Source organism: Falco peregrinus, chromosome 7 (assembly GCF_023634155.1).
Source record: "Falco peregrinus isolate bFalPer1 chromosome 7, bFalPer1.pri, whole genome shotgun sequence".
NCBI classification, from domain to species: Eukaryota; Metazoa; Chordata; class Aves; order Falconiformes; family Falconidae; genus Falco; species Falco peregrinus.
The window spans coordinates 51,258,408-51,276,527 of record NC_073727.1 but is presented as its reverse complement, the minus strand read 5'-3'; the positions used below and the strand labels follow the sequence as shown (position 1 = coordinate 51,276,527).

Below are 18,120 nucleotides of genomic sequence, written 5' to 3'. Positions count from 1 at the left end.
ACCTTTCCTTATTTGCTCTAAACAATTGTAACAATGCTTACAGAAGTATAATAAAATGGAAATCACTTGGTCATCTTTAAGAAATTTATAGAATCGGTGCATCCACAAATCTGTTTGAAATGTGTATTGCATGTTTACAATATGTAATGGATACTTGCTTCATTTACAGTTACAAACAACAGCATATGCAATAAAAAACTGTTAAGCAAAAAATACCTTGGCAATCAGATGACCATGAAAATTTAAGCCTCTTCAGCAATTAACATCTTTTGTAACACTGCTAAAAGCATTAATGAAAATTGAAGTGTGAAAAATGTACATTCTTTATTCTGCTGTTTAGATACAGAATAAAATTTAACTTTTCAGAAAATAAAACTATAGCTACAGCTTTGAGAGCTGTCGGTTTGCTTTTGAGGATAAAGTACATGCACTTTTTCCAGTTACTTTATTGCACATAATGTACAGTCATAAATGGTGTTTTTATTTACATGTGTTTTGGCAACGTCCATGTTTGTTTTTCCCCTCAGAATACATTATTTCGCACAAACAAAACCTTAAATGTTTCACACAAACTGCCATAATACAAGTCAAAGCATATATGTATATAAGTTGTTTTGTTGTTGCTGTTTTTCCAATTAATTCTTCTAAAGATTTTCAGATCTCAGTTAAATCTCTGCCTTGGGAGTCAGATTCCTCCCGGTTAGTCTGCTGTCAAAGACAGACATCCCAAGTGCTGGCACCAAGAAATTAGCACTGCAACCTGCTGTGCCTAACACCCACCTCCTATGCAGAACCACACCACCTGCAATTAGTGCGCAGGCACATAGAAGGAAGAGCACTGTACTTTCGTTAACCAGTTTGATTCAACATTGATTACCACGTGTTAATGTTATGGTTCACGTGTTATTTGGACAGTATTCCATTAATAGTGTTTTTAAGAAAAATATATCAAAATACTAAAACCAGAACAGAAATTCCAGTAACAATTATGTATTTTCAACCCTAGGAATGTGTTACCCAGATCCCATTCTGTACAACGTGCTATTTATGATGACTGCTATTTTTACCCAGACACAAAGAATTAAGTTTTGTATACTCATGCTTGCCCCAAGTTAAAGTAATTTCTTAATGGATGGCAACAACTTCAATGTTTCATTGCTTTTTCAGGGCAGAAAATGTTTTAGTGGTCCCCCTCAAAGAGTACAATTTGGGAATAAACCATTCATTACATGCAGATTCTGGACATACTTTTTAAAGGTATGTTCAAATAAAGTGTCAATATGGTCTGTATACACTGAACATATGTTCGTTAAAAACATTTGAAAGATGGCCTTGAAGACTTATTACAAAATATATTCTGGATTGACAACATAAAAAGAAAATATTCTTGGAGAAACCGGATTTGTTGCACTTTGATAGAACAGTTCACTTTTAAGTGAACAGCATTGGTCAGATTCTACTTTGAAAGGCTCTATGATGTTTTTGTTTATTTTCTGACCTAATAATACATAGATTTACCCTAAGATAAATCCCACTACATTGGATGGAACAGCAACTCTCCAATTGACTTGAATGTATGATCTTTCAAATGTTAGGACAATTTAACCCCAGAATAATAATAAAGAAAAAGAACAACCTAGCTTCAGTGATGTAGCAACACTGAACTCCTCCTCAAATCCAGTTTTAAAAATAGCTTGTTTCTTTCCTATAAGTAGGCAAAGAATAAAGTAGTTAAATTTTCAGACAGGGACTCAGACAAATTTCAGAAATGCATTTGTGGTTGACAATAATTACGATAAAATTTTTAGTTTTCCTTTTTTTGCTGTCCTTCAGCTTCAAAGTACCTCAAAAATTAGAGCAACTTTCACTACTGCATGTAACGAAGAATGAGATGAAAATGCACTGTGGAAAAAGTACGACAGTAGTTCAATACCTAGTAAAAATACAAAATAGTAAAATATTACAGAAAAGCAGTAGTTCTGGGAATGGAAGTACTATGCAGTATCAATCACTAATCTTTTGTCTCCTCTGGATAGTTTCAGCTACACCAGAGAGAGTATTTTACCAAGTTTAAATATACCTCTGATAAAATGCTTTAGGAATAGAAATTATTGGCTATGAAATGACATTTGTGCCATTATCCAATCTACAGGTCCTGATGTTATCTCTTGTAAATGCCTAATAACTTTTTTATCATCTGCCTGTGGTTGAATTTTAGCATAGCAACAATTCATGATCTCTTAAATTACAAAAGATTTCTGTACAAGTGAAACTATTCTAAATGCATTGATATTTCAGCTGTACCTATTCACATTTGTAAAACAAAGAGCTACGTGCCATTAGAAAATGAACATCTTCATCAGAGCTATTTTTCTCCATAAAATAAAGATGCATTCTATTTTAATTACTACCAATACTGTGAGAAATTTAAAAAAATTATAATTTTTATATCATATGGATTTCAAGATATGTACTTTGAAACATCATAAATTAAAGAAGGCATTTGAATAGATGCAAAGACTCCTCATCTGAACTTTTACTATCTACAGGAAAAAACTGGGCTTTCACAAAAAAACTGTTGATATCTGAAGCGTTATCTACATTGAGGATCTCCCTCAACATTAGCTGTAATTATTGTCCACTGAAGATTACCAGTCTAGGAAGACAACCCCAGATATGTAAAGGAGCCTCAGAGAGCAGAAGCTTTAAGAAAGAAAAACACTTCTGTAAAAATATTTGCATAGATGTACATACAAAACAGCATTTTCACCATTTCAGTTCCCTGCGTTCATGTTGCTACAGTCATCCACAGGGATAAAGATCATATCAAGGCAGCCCTGCAACTTGAAATGGCCATTGCTTGGTAATTTAGTGAAAGGTGTATTTTTGTACTTTCTGCAGTCATTAGGAAATGATCCAGTTTGACCTTTGGCTTTACAGAAATTGTACTTCCCTGAGCTAAGCAATACTGATAGACTATAGCAGAATTTTTTAAAAAAGTAACTTAAAAACAGGGTGGGCATGAAGAAAATAAGGCACTTTTGGCAAGGCAAACCCCCGGATTTCATATTTCGATGTATGGTAATTCTATCTCAAGTACTTTGTGCTTACAAAGGTCACATGATGCAACAGTCAATCAGGTGCCAAAACAGATCACAAGTCACCTCTGAATGGTTCAACAAAGAATCAAACTGGTTTCTGTACACTCACGATTTACCAATACGCTGGCATCTTTGCTCTTTTGCTGTGAGCTGACAGTAATTATTTTAGAGAAAGAAAAAGAAAGTGTGGAATTAGTAATGCAGATGCTGAAAGGCAAGTGGCAAGACTCTACGAGAAAAATGCCTCAAAAAATGCTACTTTGTTCCCATTTCTACTGGCACCTATTCCCCAAGGTAAAAGGCCAGAATGACCAAAGCCAACTTAATAGTAGTGTGCAGAATGTCAGCCGACAAACAACATAAAAACAAGTCACGTTGTGTTATCTGTGGTCACGTTCTTCAGGGTTAGTCCAGTAACTCAAGACTTTACATTCTTCCGTCTTTATTTGTTTATTTTAATTAAACATGTAATGGTTAATAAACAGACATAGTCCGGAGTTAGTAGGTTGGTATTATAACATTTATTAAAATAATGCTATGGGTTAATAGAAACAGCAAAGAACCAAAGAATTAAAATGCAAGCTATGAAAAAACCCAACTAAAACCCAAATGTCTAATGTATTCATCCAGTAGCTAACTAAAAGCCCAAGAAAGACAACACTCCCAATATAATAAAGTACTGCAAAACAATTGGCAATTTTTCAGTTATCAAAATTGTGGGTTTTGCATTTTGTATCCTTTTTTCTCAATCAGGAAAAAAATTCATTTGAATGTTATATAACATACATATAAAACAAGATAGAAAAATACATTATAAACTTGTAACAATGGCTGTAAATACATTATCTTACATGTTTCTCATAGGCAATAGGTTGGTTATGGTACATACATAGCATGAAACTACTAAGATAATAAAGAATAGACAAATACATGTCATCTGTACGGTTACATACAAGCGACACTCCCATCTACCCACTCTAAAAAAATTACATAATACTGTCAGAAAGAAGTCTTAAAACTACTTATTTTAATAAAGAAAAAGTCATTAAAGAATGATAATACTGAGAACCAAGGCATTCAGAGATTTCAAAAGTCATGCTTTTTTTTTAAGTTGATCCAAAATTTTGTCAACTAAGTTTTCAGAAGTTTGTTCAGAGCAAACATTACTTTCACATGTCACACATCTATTTCATACACTTCCCCTCCCCCCCCAGTAAAAGACCTTTGATAAACATCTAAAATGTCCAGGTTTTATCATAGCTGAGATGAAACTAGATCAAATACTGGTATTGTTTTAGCAAATCTCTCTTCAAATGTTAGAGTGTCGCAAGTTTATTCAACCAACCAACCAAAATAAAATCGAAATGGCACAGCATATACTGTAAATAAAATCAACACAACTGTATGTGTAACAGGAAGACAAAGCCGGTGGCACAATAAACAAAAAGCTAGCTGAATACGAAAGGATGAATGTCTATTGCATAGTAAATAAACTGATAATTATTTCCAGGTGAGACAAGATGTTAGATGAGGTCACCATGCAGGTGCTTAAAAATGTAAGCCCTCTTAGCTTACTATTGACCTTTCATTTGGAAGCTGTGAAGATTTGCAGGAGGAGAATAAGTTGACAAGAGGGGAAATAAAGTTATCACCTGATATTTGCCAAGTATAGTACTGAGTCCCATACAAAGTAATACTTAATTTTTTCAGAATTAAATACTGTGCGTTCAACAGCTTCAGCTCTTTCAACTGCCCAGCTATATGAATCTCATGTGAAAATAAGGGTTAAAAATAAAGTGTAGCTGGACTTCAAACAATTAGCTGATGTCCCTCTCCTGCTTATCTTTTGAAGAAAAGCCAGCAGGCAGATCTAACAATAGCCAAAGAAGAGCTGAAGAATAAATAACTTGCATGCTGTTTTGGCAAACGGCTTCGTGAGAGCTGCTTGTGAAAACTGGGGACACGCTCAGACTATAACTGAAAACTAGCTAAGCACTTTCAGTTTCCTTATCCACAGAACATCAGTTTTCCGGGTGATGCTGAAGCCTACTGTATTTGATGTATATTTATTCCAACCCAAAAAAAGAAATCTCCTCTCCATCCCTGAACAAAAATGACATACTTCCAGCTCTACAAACACCTGTCAGCTAATCGTCTCATTTAGCACGAGACCGTCTGCATCACAGAACCCTTTGGTTTACATTGCACAAGTACGGCATTTGCTATGATTTAAAAAGTAGAGTGGCTGAAATAACAATGGGCTGGTTTGACAAAAACTTAGCAAATATTTCACATAATGAGATTTTGGCAAAGTCACATCACACTAGTATGGCAAAAATCAGGTAATTAATATGGTCAACTCATCATTTGTCTTCCCTCACAGCTTCTTTCACATACTGGGCGACTGAGTGGCATGCAGTAACTTGTCTGAGGGAGAAGCTGATTATACGAGACATTTGACTAAATGACCATGAAGAAAATAAGGCACTTCCTTTTCTTTAGACTTATTCCAATACTTAAAAAATAAAAAAGAAAGACTAAAAGGCTCTTTTGGTCTTTTGTTTCTTGACAACCACCAGAAAAAATCATTTAATGAAATAAAGGGTTTCTTTGTTCTTTTTTTCTTTTTTTATAACACTTGAAAGTATAAAATGCTACATTTCCAAAAATATATTTTTTTCTGCACCAGCACCCTTGTATAGTAAAAGTATCTACTTTTTTGTTCATTTTGTTTCAATGCACTACACTTTATCTACAATTTCATTACACGTATACAGCAAATAGGCAAGCATGGCTTTTACATCCTTAATGACATTTTTTCTATACAGGGAGGTTTAAAAAAAATATTTGAACAGTTTGCCCAGTAATGTGACACATAATGCATGTACCTTGTTCTCATGTAATCTTCTGAGGAGATTAAAATATGGTTAAAATAATTTAAACTCAGATTCTGCTTTAATAGTGTTGCTGTTTTGTTCTCTGCATCAACGTAGTTCTGAAAAGTCATCGTCATCTGCATTTCATGGCACACTTTCCTTTAAAACGTCCAATTTGGCAGGCAATAGAAAAAAGGCTGCAACATCCGCCCTTTGAGGGCACTGGTAGTGACTAAACAGCGTATCAAATTTTGAATACTTTTTGGAATCCCTTCCCCAATGATATCCCTGACCAAAGGTTCATGCATGATGCATCATCACACAGTACATTCAGAGAGAGCTTTGACTTTTTTTTTTTTTCTTAATTTTTTGAGAAGAAAAATATTCCTAGAAGTCTCTCACAGTAACTGCCTCTGTCATCGGGTAGTTAAGGGACATCTGTCTCCATCTCGTGCGAGGCCTCCTTACCGTTCGCTTGGGGTGGGACACTAGAGGATGATCAGTGCGGAGGGATGAGTTGGACCTTATTGCTTTACTACTATTCAGTGCAGGTTCTAGAACCACTTTCACCCAAACAGGAGAACAACAAAAAGCGGAGTTGGAGGACAACAATTTCTTTGTCTGTTTTGTTAGATGGTAAGACGAACGGACAAGTGCCCCAGCTCGCTGCACTGAAGACAGGCAAGCAAAGGCGTTTACCAGTTAACTGATCAGCAGGCAGGCATGGTCAGGTCATCATTGGGTGAAGAGTTCAGAGGTCAGAAGGTCATAGGTTAGTTGCCGGTGGCGGCTGGGTGGTTAGAAACAAAAAAAAACAAAACAAAAAAAAGAAAGAAAAGATAGAGAAGAGATTAGTTCCAGCTAGTGACGGCTTAATGACAACATGAAAACTAATCACAACTAATAAAAAAACAAGCATGTTTAATTCTGACATACTGATTGACACCATCTACAGAATGCAATAAAATCATGACAGCCCTCCATCATGATTTGGACACGTGAAGGAGAAGCCCGCTCCCACAAAACCGGTTAACAGGAGAAATAGAGATAAAATACAACTAATGACTAATGGTTAGTAGCAGTCGATGAAGGAAATTGGAAAACAAAAAACGATGAACAGTTTTGGAACTGGGTAGAAGATTTCTGGAACAACAGTCAGTGCAGAGCATCAGTATCTGACTGCTATTAAGCATTAGTACCTCCCCAGGTGCAAGCATTAAAGCAACTATTAATGATGGATGTGATTATTAATAACTGGTTGTTAAAAGAATGGAGTCATCTAAGGAATTCTGGACTTTGAGAAACAATTTGGTTCAACAAACTATGGGCCAAACAAAGGGTTTTTGTTCAATAAATTTTTTATTGCCTTTCATTTATTCTATTTACAAACAACATGGAATTTCTTGGCCTCATAATACAAAGCAATACTAAACTGTAGTCTAGCAACGTAGGCATCATCGTGGGAACCAGGAAAACGCTCAGCCTGCTACTTTAGCCAGCATTTTCCTGTTCAAAATACTATTTTACACATATAGGACACTTATAAAATGCACTTGCATGTAAACACTGTAAAAGTCCTGCCATTTTAAAGTCTATACTTAAAAAGCTCTAAGTACATCAAAAAATAGAGAAAATATCTAATTGATACTAATAAGGCATTTAAAAACTACAAACAGCTCTCTTTATTCATTTTCAAAGCTAATACTCTGCAAATACAATAAAATCTGACATTTCATATACATTCCTGCTTTATATTTTTATATTTTAAAAGAAGCCACCTGTAAATACTATTTTCTTTTGAAAAACAAAAACAAAAACAAAAACAAAAACAACCCAACAAAAAAAACCAAAACAAAACCCAAACCAAAACAAAAAATAGAACCCAAAAAAACAAACAAATTACAGTAAAACATAAAAAAGTTCTCAAGTGGAAAGTTATCATTCCCAATGTTCTTGAGCTGTTCCTTCTTTAATCATTCTCTCACATTCTCCTTCACCAAACTTGGTCCACTTAACAGTAGTATGATTTTTTTTTTAATATATATATTTTTTAAGACTCATTCAACAGCTTAATTATAGCTAATAAATTCTGAGGTTGATAAAGTTTTTGTACTGTTGCCATTTTGACTAAGGCAGAGGAGATGAAAGTGAGAAAGGTATTCAGTGCAAAGTCAGATTTGTGCCATTACATAAAATGAAGTCCAGTAGGTGTAATATTCACAGATAGCATTGATTTAGCAATCTTTCTCATGGGCTGATTTACTTTCACATAATAAAAATGGCCTATCATTTAGGATACAGTTCATAAGACTAAGAAAAATTACTACTGTAACATAAATGAGACCCCATGCTCCCTGATTTTTTTCAGAACCATGCTAAGTGGGATTTGTTTAAATTAAAACGGCTGTTTCAAAAATAAGCAAAAATAAAAATAAATATTTTATGTGGCACAATCTCACCACTTTACAGGTATACTAGAAACAGACTCTTAAAGCATTTTGATACTGATTAAAATTTTGATTAAATGGTATTAAATTTTATATATAAATTATGTGACAGTTGGTTTGGATAAAACATTCAAGAAAATTCTCAGCATTAATATTTCGTGTGGAGTTTATATTCAAAGCAAGCTACCTTTAAAAATACCAGTACACCTGTGATACATCCTCTGCCAAGTCTCTGGCCTTCTACAGTACACACAGGTTTGTCAACTGTGCAACACCATTTACAGTTTATTACAATTAAACCAGTCAGTCTCTCTGTTATATGCATCAAATTCAATTTTGTATTATTTATAAACTGGGGTTTTATTCTGAGTTAAAATGAGCTATATTTTTCAACCCTTCACCAATTCTAAATGCTTAGCTGTAAAGAGCAAAACATGTACACATTTGGGGATTCTTGCCTTAAATGCAGTGCTTATCTCTAAAAAAACCCAAAACAACAAACCCAAACAAACTATGCAAAGAATAAAAACCTACTTAAAAAGTGAATGCAGTAGTACTACAAAGTCATCTGAAAGTCTGTTTAGAATTTTTTTTACAAAAAAACTTTAGACCCAATGAATGTAAATTTCGATTTAGTGACATTTAACTATATATAAAAAAAGTTTTCACATTGAAAAAAGTATTTCGGTTTGCTGACATTGTTTTTCATGACTATAGCTATAGAAGTATACCGGTGACAGAACAACCAAATAGGTAAATATGGTAAATATTGACAGTATTTTAATTTTACAACATAATTTTAGCACATTAAAAGAAACTGTTTTATTGCTGAACAAAGTTCTATTCAAAACCTTTTCTGAAACTGTTAAATCCGTGCAGTGATAATCTAGGGTTTCAAATTCAAAATACATGAAGTACAGTTCTAAAATTAACTTTGTGTAAGTTTCTTAATACGCACTGGGATTATCTAAATAAGACTTTAACATTCTCCTGAAATATCAGCATGGTTTTCATGCTAAAAGAGAGAGGTATGCATAACTTATCCCACAGATCATAAGTTATGTGTATTTATTTACCCACTTAAGACTGCGGGCTTCCTATATTGCTAGAGATGAACACTGTATTATCAGAAAATGGCTGTATTTTAAAAGAGAGTGAAATGATACCAATAATTAAGTTCAATTACTTATACGTGACCCAGATGAAACATCTAGGCCCTTCACAAAATATTTTAAATCTATGTTGAGTAAACACTACAATAATGAACTTGAAACTACAAATTGGTATATCCCCCTTGTGCTTCATCAGTATATTTACTAGTCGTCTCAGGCAAATATCTAATGAAACAAGAAAGTAGTCTCACCTGTCACCTGAAAAACTACCACTGCAGATCATGAAAGACCATTAGCCAAAATTGATTCTTGCAACATTAGGTCAGACTTCCAAAGACAAACAAATCCTTACCACCCATTTACTCTTGAAAGAGCCAGGTTTAAATAATTTTTTCTATTTCTTTTTTCTTTTTTTTTTTTTTTTTTTAACATTTTTTTTTCTTTCTGTAAACATGGGCTGTGACATTATTGTGATTAATACCCTGTTGCCCATTTAAGAATTCTCAAGAAATGAGAACAAGCCAATGGGCTGTAAATAGTGTGTGGTGATAGAGAAGAAGAAGAAGAAGCAATCTTCTAGAAAACTTTATAGTGTCTCGTTATCAGCTTTACACTTTCTGTAAAGCATAAGATCATATGAAAGATAAAAAGTTACATCAATACAGCAAATAACCAGGAGGGCCCTTTTTACTGTATTGACTGAAATCTGTACTGCTGCTTGCAGTTAATTTATGGAAGGTTGTGAGAAGTAAAGTGTAGTCAATGCTAGGAGATGTCAGATCTGTCACTTGAATTTGGCTTTTGAATATTACGATATCATGGAAGCCTGCACAACAGTGATTTTGATGAAAGCAGAATAATAATACTTGGCACATAATGCTTTGCATCCTCAAAGCCCTGTACAAAACAAGAACCCCCACAACACCCCTGTGAGGTAGGGAAGTATTATTATCCTTATTTTACAGATGAGAAAACATACAGAGAGATTAAATGACTTGCCGAAACCCACAGTGAGTCAGCAGCAGGGATAGGATAAGAATTCAGCCCACACACTGATTCCTAGCCAATGTCAATAAACCGAAAATATCATTTTTCTCAATAAGCTTAAATACTTCATTCAGGGGTCCAAAGGCATTACACTTGAGGAACAGGAGAAAAATGAAGATTTACTTTCCATTCAAGGGTTTAAGAGAGATGCCCAAATATTGGATGTCATCTCACCAACAGGACTTCAAAAGTTGTTTCTCCTTCAGGTTACACATTTTAGCAGCAAAAGGCAAATACCAAGAAATAGATTTTGGCAAAAAACCCAACACCCTCCCTTCCCCTACCCTTAGTAATTCAAATTCAAACAACTTTTGAAGTATTATCTTCACAGCCCTTACCTTTCCTGAATTCAGTCAGGTATCTGAGAACATGCATCCTCCTCATAATATACAGTACAGTGGCTCAAAAGTTTATTGGAAAAAAGGAATCTAAATCTTCAGATTTCTCCAGACACAGACAGGAGGCATTTATTCCTTTACTTCTTTCTCATTAAGCAACCATCCATTCATTTTATTTTGCAACACCAATCTGATATTTCTACACCAATTTAAAGAACAAACTGCGGGGAGGGGGGGGGAACATGATGAAATTAATTATTGCAGCATTGAATTCATGTTTCCTGATGCAGATGGATCTTTAAATAGTTTTAAAGAGGGAATCGGTTATAGCATTTATATTAAATATATCACAAAGCTTATATATTTAATTGAGCTGGGAAAGCCAAGTTTACAGATTATTTTTTTTTTAAACTGCAAACATTCCCAAAGCTTTAAAGTATTAACTATTCAGATTTTTGAGAAAAATAATGAATGGGTCAAAATAGGGTATTTGGTTAACCAGCTGTGGTGTTGCAAATCTCATGTACACTCAAAGCACTTCTTACAAACAAGAACTGCAGAACTAAACTAACCTCGGTCTGCGGTCACAATCCTTTGGTAAGGATGGACACGCATATCGTGCCTTCGAACTTTAGTAGCCACCGCACCTAGTTAAATTGCAATTACCAAGACAAAGTTAGAAAACATTCAAAGAAAACATTAACAGCAGGTTTATCAAAATGGATTTAAATGGTCATTAACTACAAAAGTTCATTTTAAGAAACGCAACAAGTTAAGGCACAGTAGTTTCAAATCTTAATTTTAAAAAGAAGTTTATCTGTGCAGATTAATATTGCATTTATTTTAAACATCCTGGCCTTAACCTGTTTAATCCATTCATTTACAATCCCAAAATTACAGTATTTCATGAAATCTATTAGACCCAAGCACATTTAAGCTTTACTAGTCACATATTCACTGAAGTGCCTTTCTTGCAGCAGGACTATTTTAAATAATGCCATCTTTTAATACTGACAATTATTTGCTAACCTTAAGATCACTTCCAGTTCTACCACAAAAAAAGTTTTAAAGCAATTCTTCAAGCCTACAGATCATGATTTTAAACTTTAAGTCAATAAGTATGAACTGCAATGAATTAGGTGATTAGTAAAGCAAACACTATATAGAACACTTAGCAGTCAGTATACTACTATACACTCATAAATTACAGCTACTCTGTAATAATAGGAGCTAATCCAAATTAATAGCACTATTTTATTTTAAATCTATGTGCAAAAAAGTGCAAGTAAGTCACTGACTGCTAGGCCAAGCTTTTTTCAAGGCTGCTGAAACTAAGCATTTGTTAAAATTCAGATCTGATGAAGGATCAGTTAAGACCGTTCTTGAATTCTTAGCCTTTCGTTGGGAAAGCCATACCTGAAGATAAAAGGAAGGGAATTAAAAGTTAGACATCAACTAAAATTTGATCCCAACACCAATATCCCCCAAAATACTAATAGGGATGCATTTCTCTGCCATTTTTAACAGATTTTAAGACATCTTGAAGGTCCACCACAAAAATGGACAAAATATAGCATACTATTAATGAGAATGAGTGTATTACAAAATAAAACTTAATGAAAAACTAATTTGATTCAATTAACTATATACAATTGCTCAGATAATAGAGCAGATGTACTAAGAGTTATTGAATCTATACTACCTAAAACGGAGTGTGGTCTTCCCCCTCTCTTTTCCTTTTTTTAAGTAAGACTATTTGGTGAGATCTGTTTTGGACAACACACCTGTGCTCTCACAGCTAAGCCAAAAAGTAAGCAATGGTTTCAGATGTCATTTTAGGAGTAATTTTCCCTTCCTCTCTCTTTACGAAAAATCCTAGGAGAAATCAAAGTTCCCTGCATCATATTAAATTATTACTATGGAATGATGGATTTCTTTACTTGCTGTTAACCGAATTCAGGAAAGGGGTTTGCTACTAACCAGCAACTGATAGCTACTGTGACTATGCCTGTTAACTGTGACTTCACCCGAGGACTTTTCCAAGTGTACTTGTAGAGTGGGCGTGGAGGAGCTGGGGAAAATATTTACATGTTTGTGGGAAATCAATAATTACATTAGCATATGCTCACTGAATTTTGGCTATGGGGTAACAAACAACCATAAGCTGCTCAAACACAGACCTACTGCATACTCGTGTCCTACTGAAATTTTTATTATTGATTCACTAATCCTGAAAAGCAGGAGTCTGAAATATATTTTCTTTTTTACTGTACAAAATATAACGTGGGAACCTGCACATATTCAGATACATGACAAATACTTGTTGAATTAAGTGAAACACTGATTTTTTTGCAATACTTTCAGCATAATATTGACTTTGAACCTTATTGTCCAGTGTTCATTAGAGATGTTTAGAATTTGTGTAAATCAATAACTGCCACTGAACAAACTAAGATCAAAGTCCTATAAAATCAACATTATGTAGCACCAAGGTCATATGCAATTCAGAACAAACTGAAGAGAAAAGATTATTTAGATTCTGTAGAGGGTAGGGAAGGAAGAAACTATTGGAACTGCTTGTTCTATATTGACCAGTTAATGGAATTGTTACGGATGCTTTATCATTCTTGCCTTCACACAGCAATTCAATGGTCTGAAATATTAGGAATGATGGACATTTCAATCCAATGTATATAAAAGCAGCTGTCAGTGAAGTTACTAATTTTATCATCCCTTGGTCAGAACTTTGTTTGTTTTATATTTATTCGCTGAAATTATTTTCTCCTTACAAAATTAATTACAGCTTTCTGTCACTGAGATCTATCAGTTGTGTACTAAATAAAGAGGCAAAACCCAAAATCTCCTGAAAAATCTCCAAAACCCAACTGAAAAAAGACCTTTCCATTCTCTCCAGTTTTGCTACTAAAAAGGTATAGCCAAAAAGGAAGATCTCTCTTCCAAAGATTACTGGAATTTAATTTGTTAAAGACAGCACAAACAAATCTGGTATTTATGGGAGCCCAAATGACATGTAATAGATGATCACCTCTATTTAGTGGGTTTTTTTCTTGTCTATGTATCCACCACCTAGTGTCATACAAACATTAAGATTTTATTTTCAGTAATCTTATTAATATACTAAAGATACACGTTTAGTAACATAAAACATGTTTAAAATGTTTAAGAGTTACACCATTTGAACAGTTTTCCCAGGCAGTTGTGATATACCTGACATAAGATTGTTGCTTCAAATTTTTTCTTTGAGCCTCACGACCTCTAGATTGCAAATATCATAAAAGCATAAACAATATATTCTCCAGTCATCCGCATACAAAGATCTTACCTAATACACCACTAGGTTCAATAGGATACTCAAGGATTGATGTAGCTGGTGCCAGCGTGTAGGGGTATTCATATGGTGTGTAAATTAAACCAGCTTCGGGTCCAGGTGGAACTATTGCAGCGGTGGGATGAGGAGTTCCATTTGGCATGACAGCGGTTTGTATTTGTCTGATCAAAGGCATTATGGTAGGGCCAGCTGGCGTAGGAGTACGCAGGGCAGCTGGTGGGAGAACAGGCGCAGGCCCAGTAATAATCCTTGGAGCCTGGGCTGTTGCTGCAAGAGAAAAGGCAAGGGCTGCTACAGTAAGCAAAGAAATTCAGAGGAAAGTATGGAGATAGCAGTACAAAACGTGGAAAGAATGGGAAAAAAGGGGAAAAGTAGGAAAGAAGAAAAATAAAAGGAAATCATTAGTACATGCGCTGATCACACAGTGCCAAAGCACACCATTCAAATGCAAACAGCTTTCCATTTTCCAGTGTGATTAAGTATGAACATGCAAAATAAAAAAGCCATTGTAAAACAGTAAGGTAGATTTCTCAAACAGGTTACACAGCACAAAAGCTCCATTTAGACCACATATCTTCACTTATGCTATCAGGACTGCATGAGACTGAGATGCATGCAGGAGATACAAGGAAAATACTGTCATAATCAAATACAGAGTAAAAAATTTAGTGCAATTACAGAGTCCACAGATACTCAGTTATGCAGAGCTGCCATACAAGTCCACAGTTTTTATACATCTTAAAATCGTATTTAAACATATATGCAATGCCAATTTCCAGGATCACTGAAGTTAAAGGTGACCTAAAACCACAATATATCTCCTCTCCTACACTTGCATAAATAAAATAGACTCAAAAGTTATTTCGATATCAAATTCCCCAAAATAAAATACTTGCTTTGTATTAGAAGTTGACTATGGCCTTGCATAGGAAAATAGGTGCTTTTTTCCTTTGGTTTGTTTTTTTTTGTGTGTGTGTGTGCGTGGGGTGTGTGTGGTTTTTTGGTTTTTTTTTTTCCAATGGTGCTAGCACTTTTCATTAAGTGAAAGCCTGTTGGCACACAAGATGAACAACTTCTTAAACATCAACACATCAGCTGGTAACAGTCAGTCTTAAAAGGTTATGGTTTATAGGTTTCTATGCACTACTGTTGATCTACATTGATTTAATTAACTTACAGGTGGTCCGAAAAGAAACATGGTGGAAGTTTTTCAGATTAGAGATTGTTGTGGTTTTTTAATTAATTTTTTAAACAAAAGTGCTCAGACTTCATGTATAATTCCAAAAAAACCTCAAACATTTTGATTTCCTTTCTTACACAGAAATAAACCAGTATGGCTTCTACATGTTCAAGTTTTCCATAAAACCAAAACAGAAACAGTGAAAACGTCTTACTATCAGAAAGTGAGTATCAGTGTGGAAATGTCTAGTCAAAAACGAGAAAAAAAAATAATCGATCTTCCCATTTATACAGATACATGGGCCAATGGGAACAGATCAGACAAAGGAATTGCTCAAATTCAAATAAAGGTTTCTATGCAACAGTTTGCATAAACTTAAGTTAATCTGAGAGCTACTTTACTTAAAAATTTGTAATTAATTTTTGGACTAAAAAAATATATATTTAAAACTGATCTAGCTTTAAATATTACAGTGTTCTTTAGGGTCAAAAGATTTACCTTCACCGTTACCATTGTAGTGGTAAAAGCCCTTGCTTTTGTCTCTTTTCAAATTAGAATAATTACATTGGTGTAAGCACTCTCAAATTGACCTAACTGCATTCCAACCTTTAAACATTCAGCACTGAAATGGTGACTGTGTGGAGAAACAAATTTGCAAATATCAGTAGGCCCTTAGTGAAAAGACTGATTTAACTGTGCTTACATTTGACATCTGCATCACAGCTACAGCAAAAATTTACTTTGGAACATTATCAGCAACTACATTTTTCAGGTGGAGAAATTATATTTGCAACTAAAGAAAATAATTTGTATGACACAAATGTATATGGTCTCATTAGTAGGTGTACATAATTAATTTTCAAGTGTAAACCTGTGCATACATGCGTTTGCAAATGCATTTTCACACAAATGTAATGGAAGAAATCATAAAAATGGCTTATTACATCACTGATCCCTGTGAACTCAGCTGTGAAATCAGTTGATGAATTGTTGGAAAAACGTAACATTGGGGGGACGCATGCAAGCAAGATGAAAGGAAGGAATATATTACAGGAAAACATATTCACAGTATCCTGAACACTTGTAACATTTTCAAATGAAACCTCTAAAAATGAAACTGAAAAGGAGTGTATTGGCCTTTATATGTATTAAGGAAAAAATGATTGTGAAATAGAAAAATCTGGCTTACGGGTTGGTATTTTTTTTTTTAAACTATGCATCTGTAAATATTTCAACCCAGACATACTGTTAGACAAAGAGGCAGAGGCTGGGGAGAACCAACAAAAAAACACCGAACTGATATAACTAATCTCCAGAAGATCTTTTGCAACAGCTGTCTACTGTTTTGTTGGGGTTTTACTGCTTTCCGTTCTCCAACACAGTTACTGCTGTACTTTGCCAAAAAGTAGCTTTAGGAATGAAAACCTGCAGACATTACTATAGCATTGACCCTCAAACTTATGATATGCTTACGTGATTTGATGTTGGCATCTCTGTAGGTGCCATTCAGAATTGCAAGCTCCATCAGCTGCATCTTTTTAAGGCTGTCTTCTCCCTCTGCCTGTGTGTGAAAAGATGGGAAGAAATCAGGCTTATTAATTCACTAGTGCACAAGATCTAAGGGACCTAGAATAAAATGCCTTCAAGTGTTAACCAAGGAAAATACTGCCTTACCATTAAAGCTTTGTCAACTTTTCCTTAAAATTAAGTGCAAGTTGCCTGCTGTCTAGCATTAAATGGTGTTAATAAATATCTTAAGAGATACCATATTTATACTTGTACCATAAATTATAAAAACAGGGTTACATGTATAGTTGTGTTTGATAGAAATTGTTTAAGGAATTTTTATTCTTAAGTTTTAGTAAATGTTTTCATGTAATCCTGAAGGGATCTTTAAAAAAAATATATTATTGGGCTAGAGGAAGAACAGACACCACAAATTTTAAGCAGCTTCAATTTATTGTAACCTGCTCCACTGCAGCTGATACTGACTACTTGGGGGGAAAGGGGGGGGGGAGACGGGGACGCAGTAAATGAAAAATACACAAACTTTGAGTACCTTTCCAAACAGGACATCAACGACTGCTGTAAGGCAGAATTCTGGCACATGCAGATGTATTCCAATTGAGATACAACTACTATTTATACAGTATAAATTATTGTTGTTTTTGCTTCAATATAAATTACTTCCCTGAAGTTATCTACTCCATTGATATCCTGCAGCTTGCATAAACATTGCAGTATTCAGTAAAAAAGTTTGCTTTTCCTGTTACTAACAAAAATATTTCTGATTAGTACGATTTAATTTTAAGACCAGACATTTTCTGATCTATCTTTCCAGAAATGCTACCATTTCTGCTAGATAGGACATAGACTAAAGAAAACAAAGATGACGATACAGGAAACCCAAGACAAATGGTCAGCGTCTACTTTAAAGTTAAGTTACCATCTTGCTTCTAGCATTGAATGCTACTGCTGACATTCTCAGTCAGATGGAAAAGAGGGCAGCTTCAGTGTCAGCTGCATCGCATTCCTCCTTTGCTAAACACGAGTTCTTATACTTCTACTTATCTTGTCTATTCACACAATATTTTCCAGATATTTGGAACAGCATCTTCCAAGTTAATGGGAACCTGGATAATAACATACTGTGCCATCCACTCTGAAAAT

The 18,120-nt window shown here is 34.5% G+C and overlaps 1 protein-coding gene across 10 annotated transcripts in view; it reads right to left on the bottom strand.

Annotated features, from left to right (window-relative positions):
* Positions 1-3,599: 3,599 nt before the first annotated feature.
* QKI (QKI, KH domain containing RNA binding) overlaps positions 3,600-18,120 on the bottom strand; it is a 159,285-nt gene continuing 144,764 nt past the window's right edge. For 2 of the 10 annotated variants that reach the window (XM_055810560.1, XM_005230873.4), the window contains 4 exons: positions 16,924-17,011; positions 14,265-14,561; positions 11,494-11,568; positions 3,600-6,767 (listed from right to left, as the gene is read on the bottom strand). In XM_055810560.1, coding sequence (XP_055666535.1) covers positions 6,751-6,767; positions 11,494-11,568; positions 14,265-14,561; positions 16,924-17,011 — 477 coding nt within the window. In that variant the 3' untranslated portion in view covers positions 3,600-6,750. Of the gene's footprint in view, positions 6,768-7,785; positions 12,338-14,253; positions 14,562-16,923; positions 17,012-18,120 lie in introns of those variants that run through there. The other 8 variants (XM_055810563.1, XM_005230874.4, XM_055810564.1 and 5 more) reach the window with 6 other exon arrangements.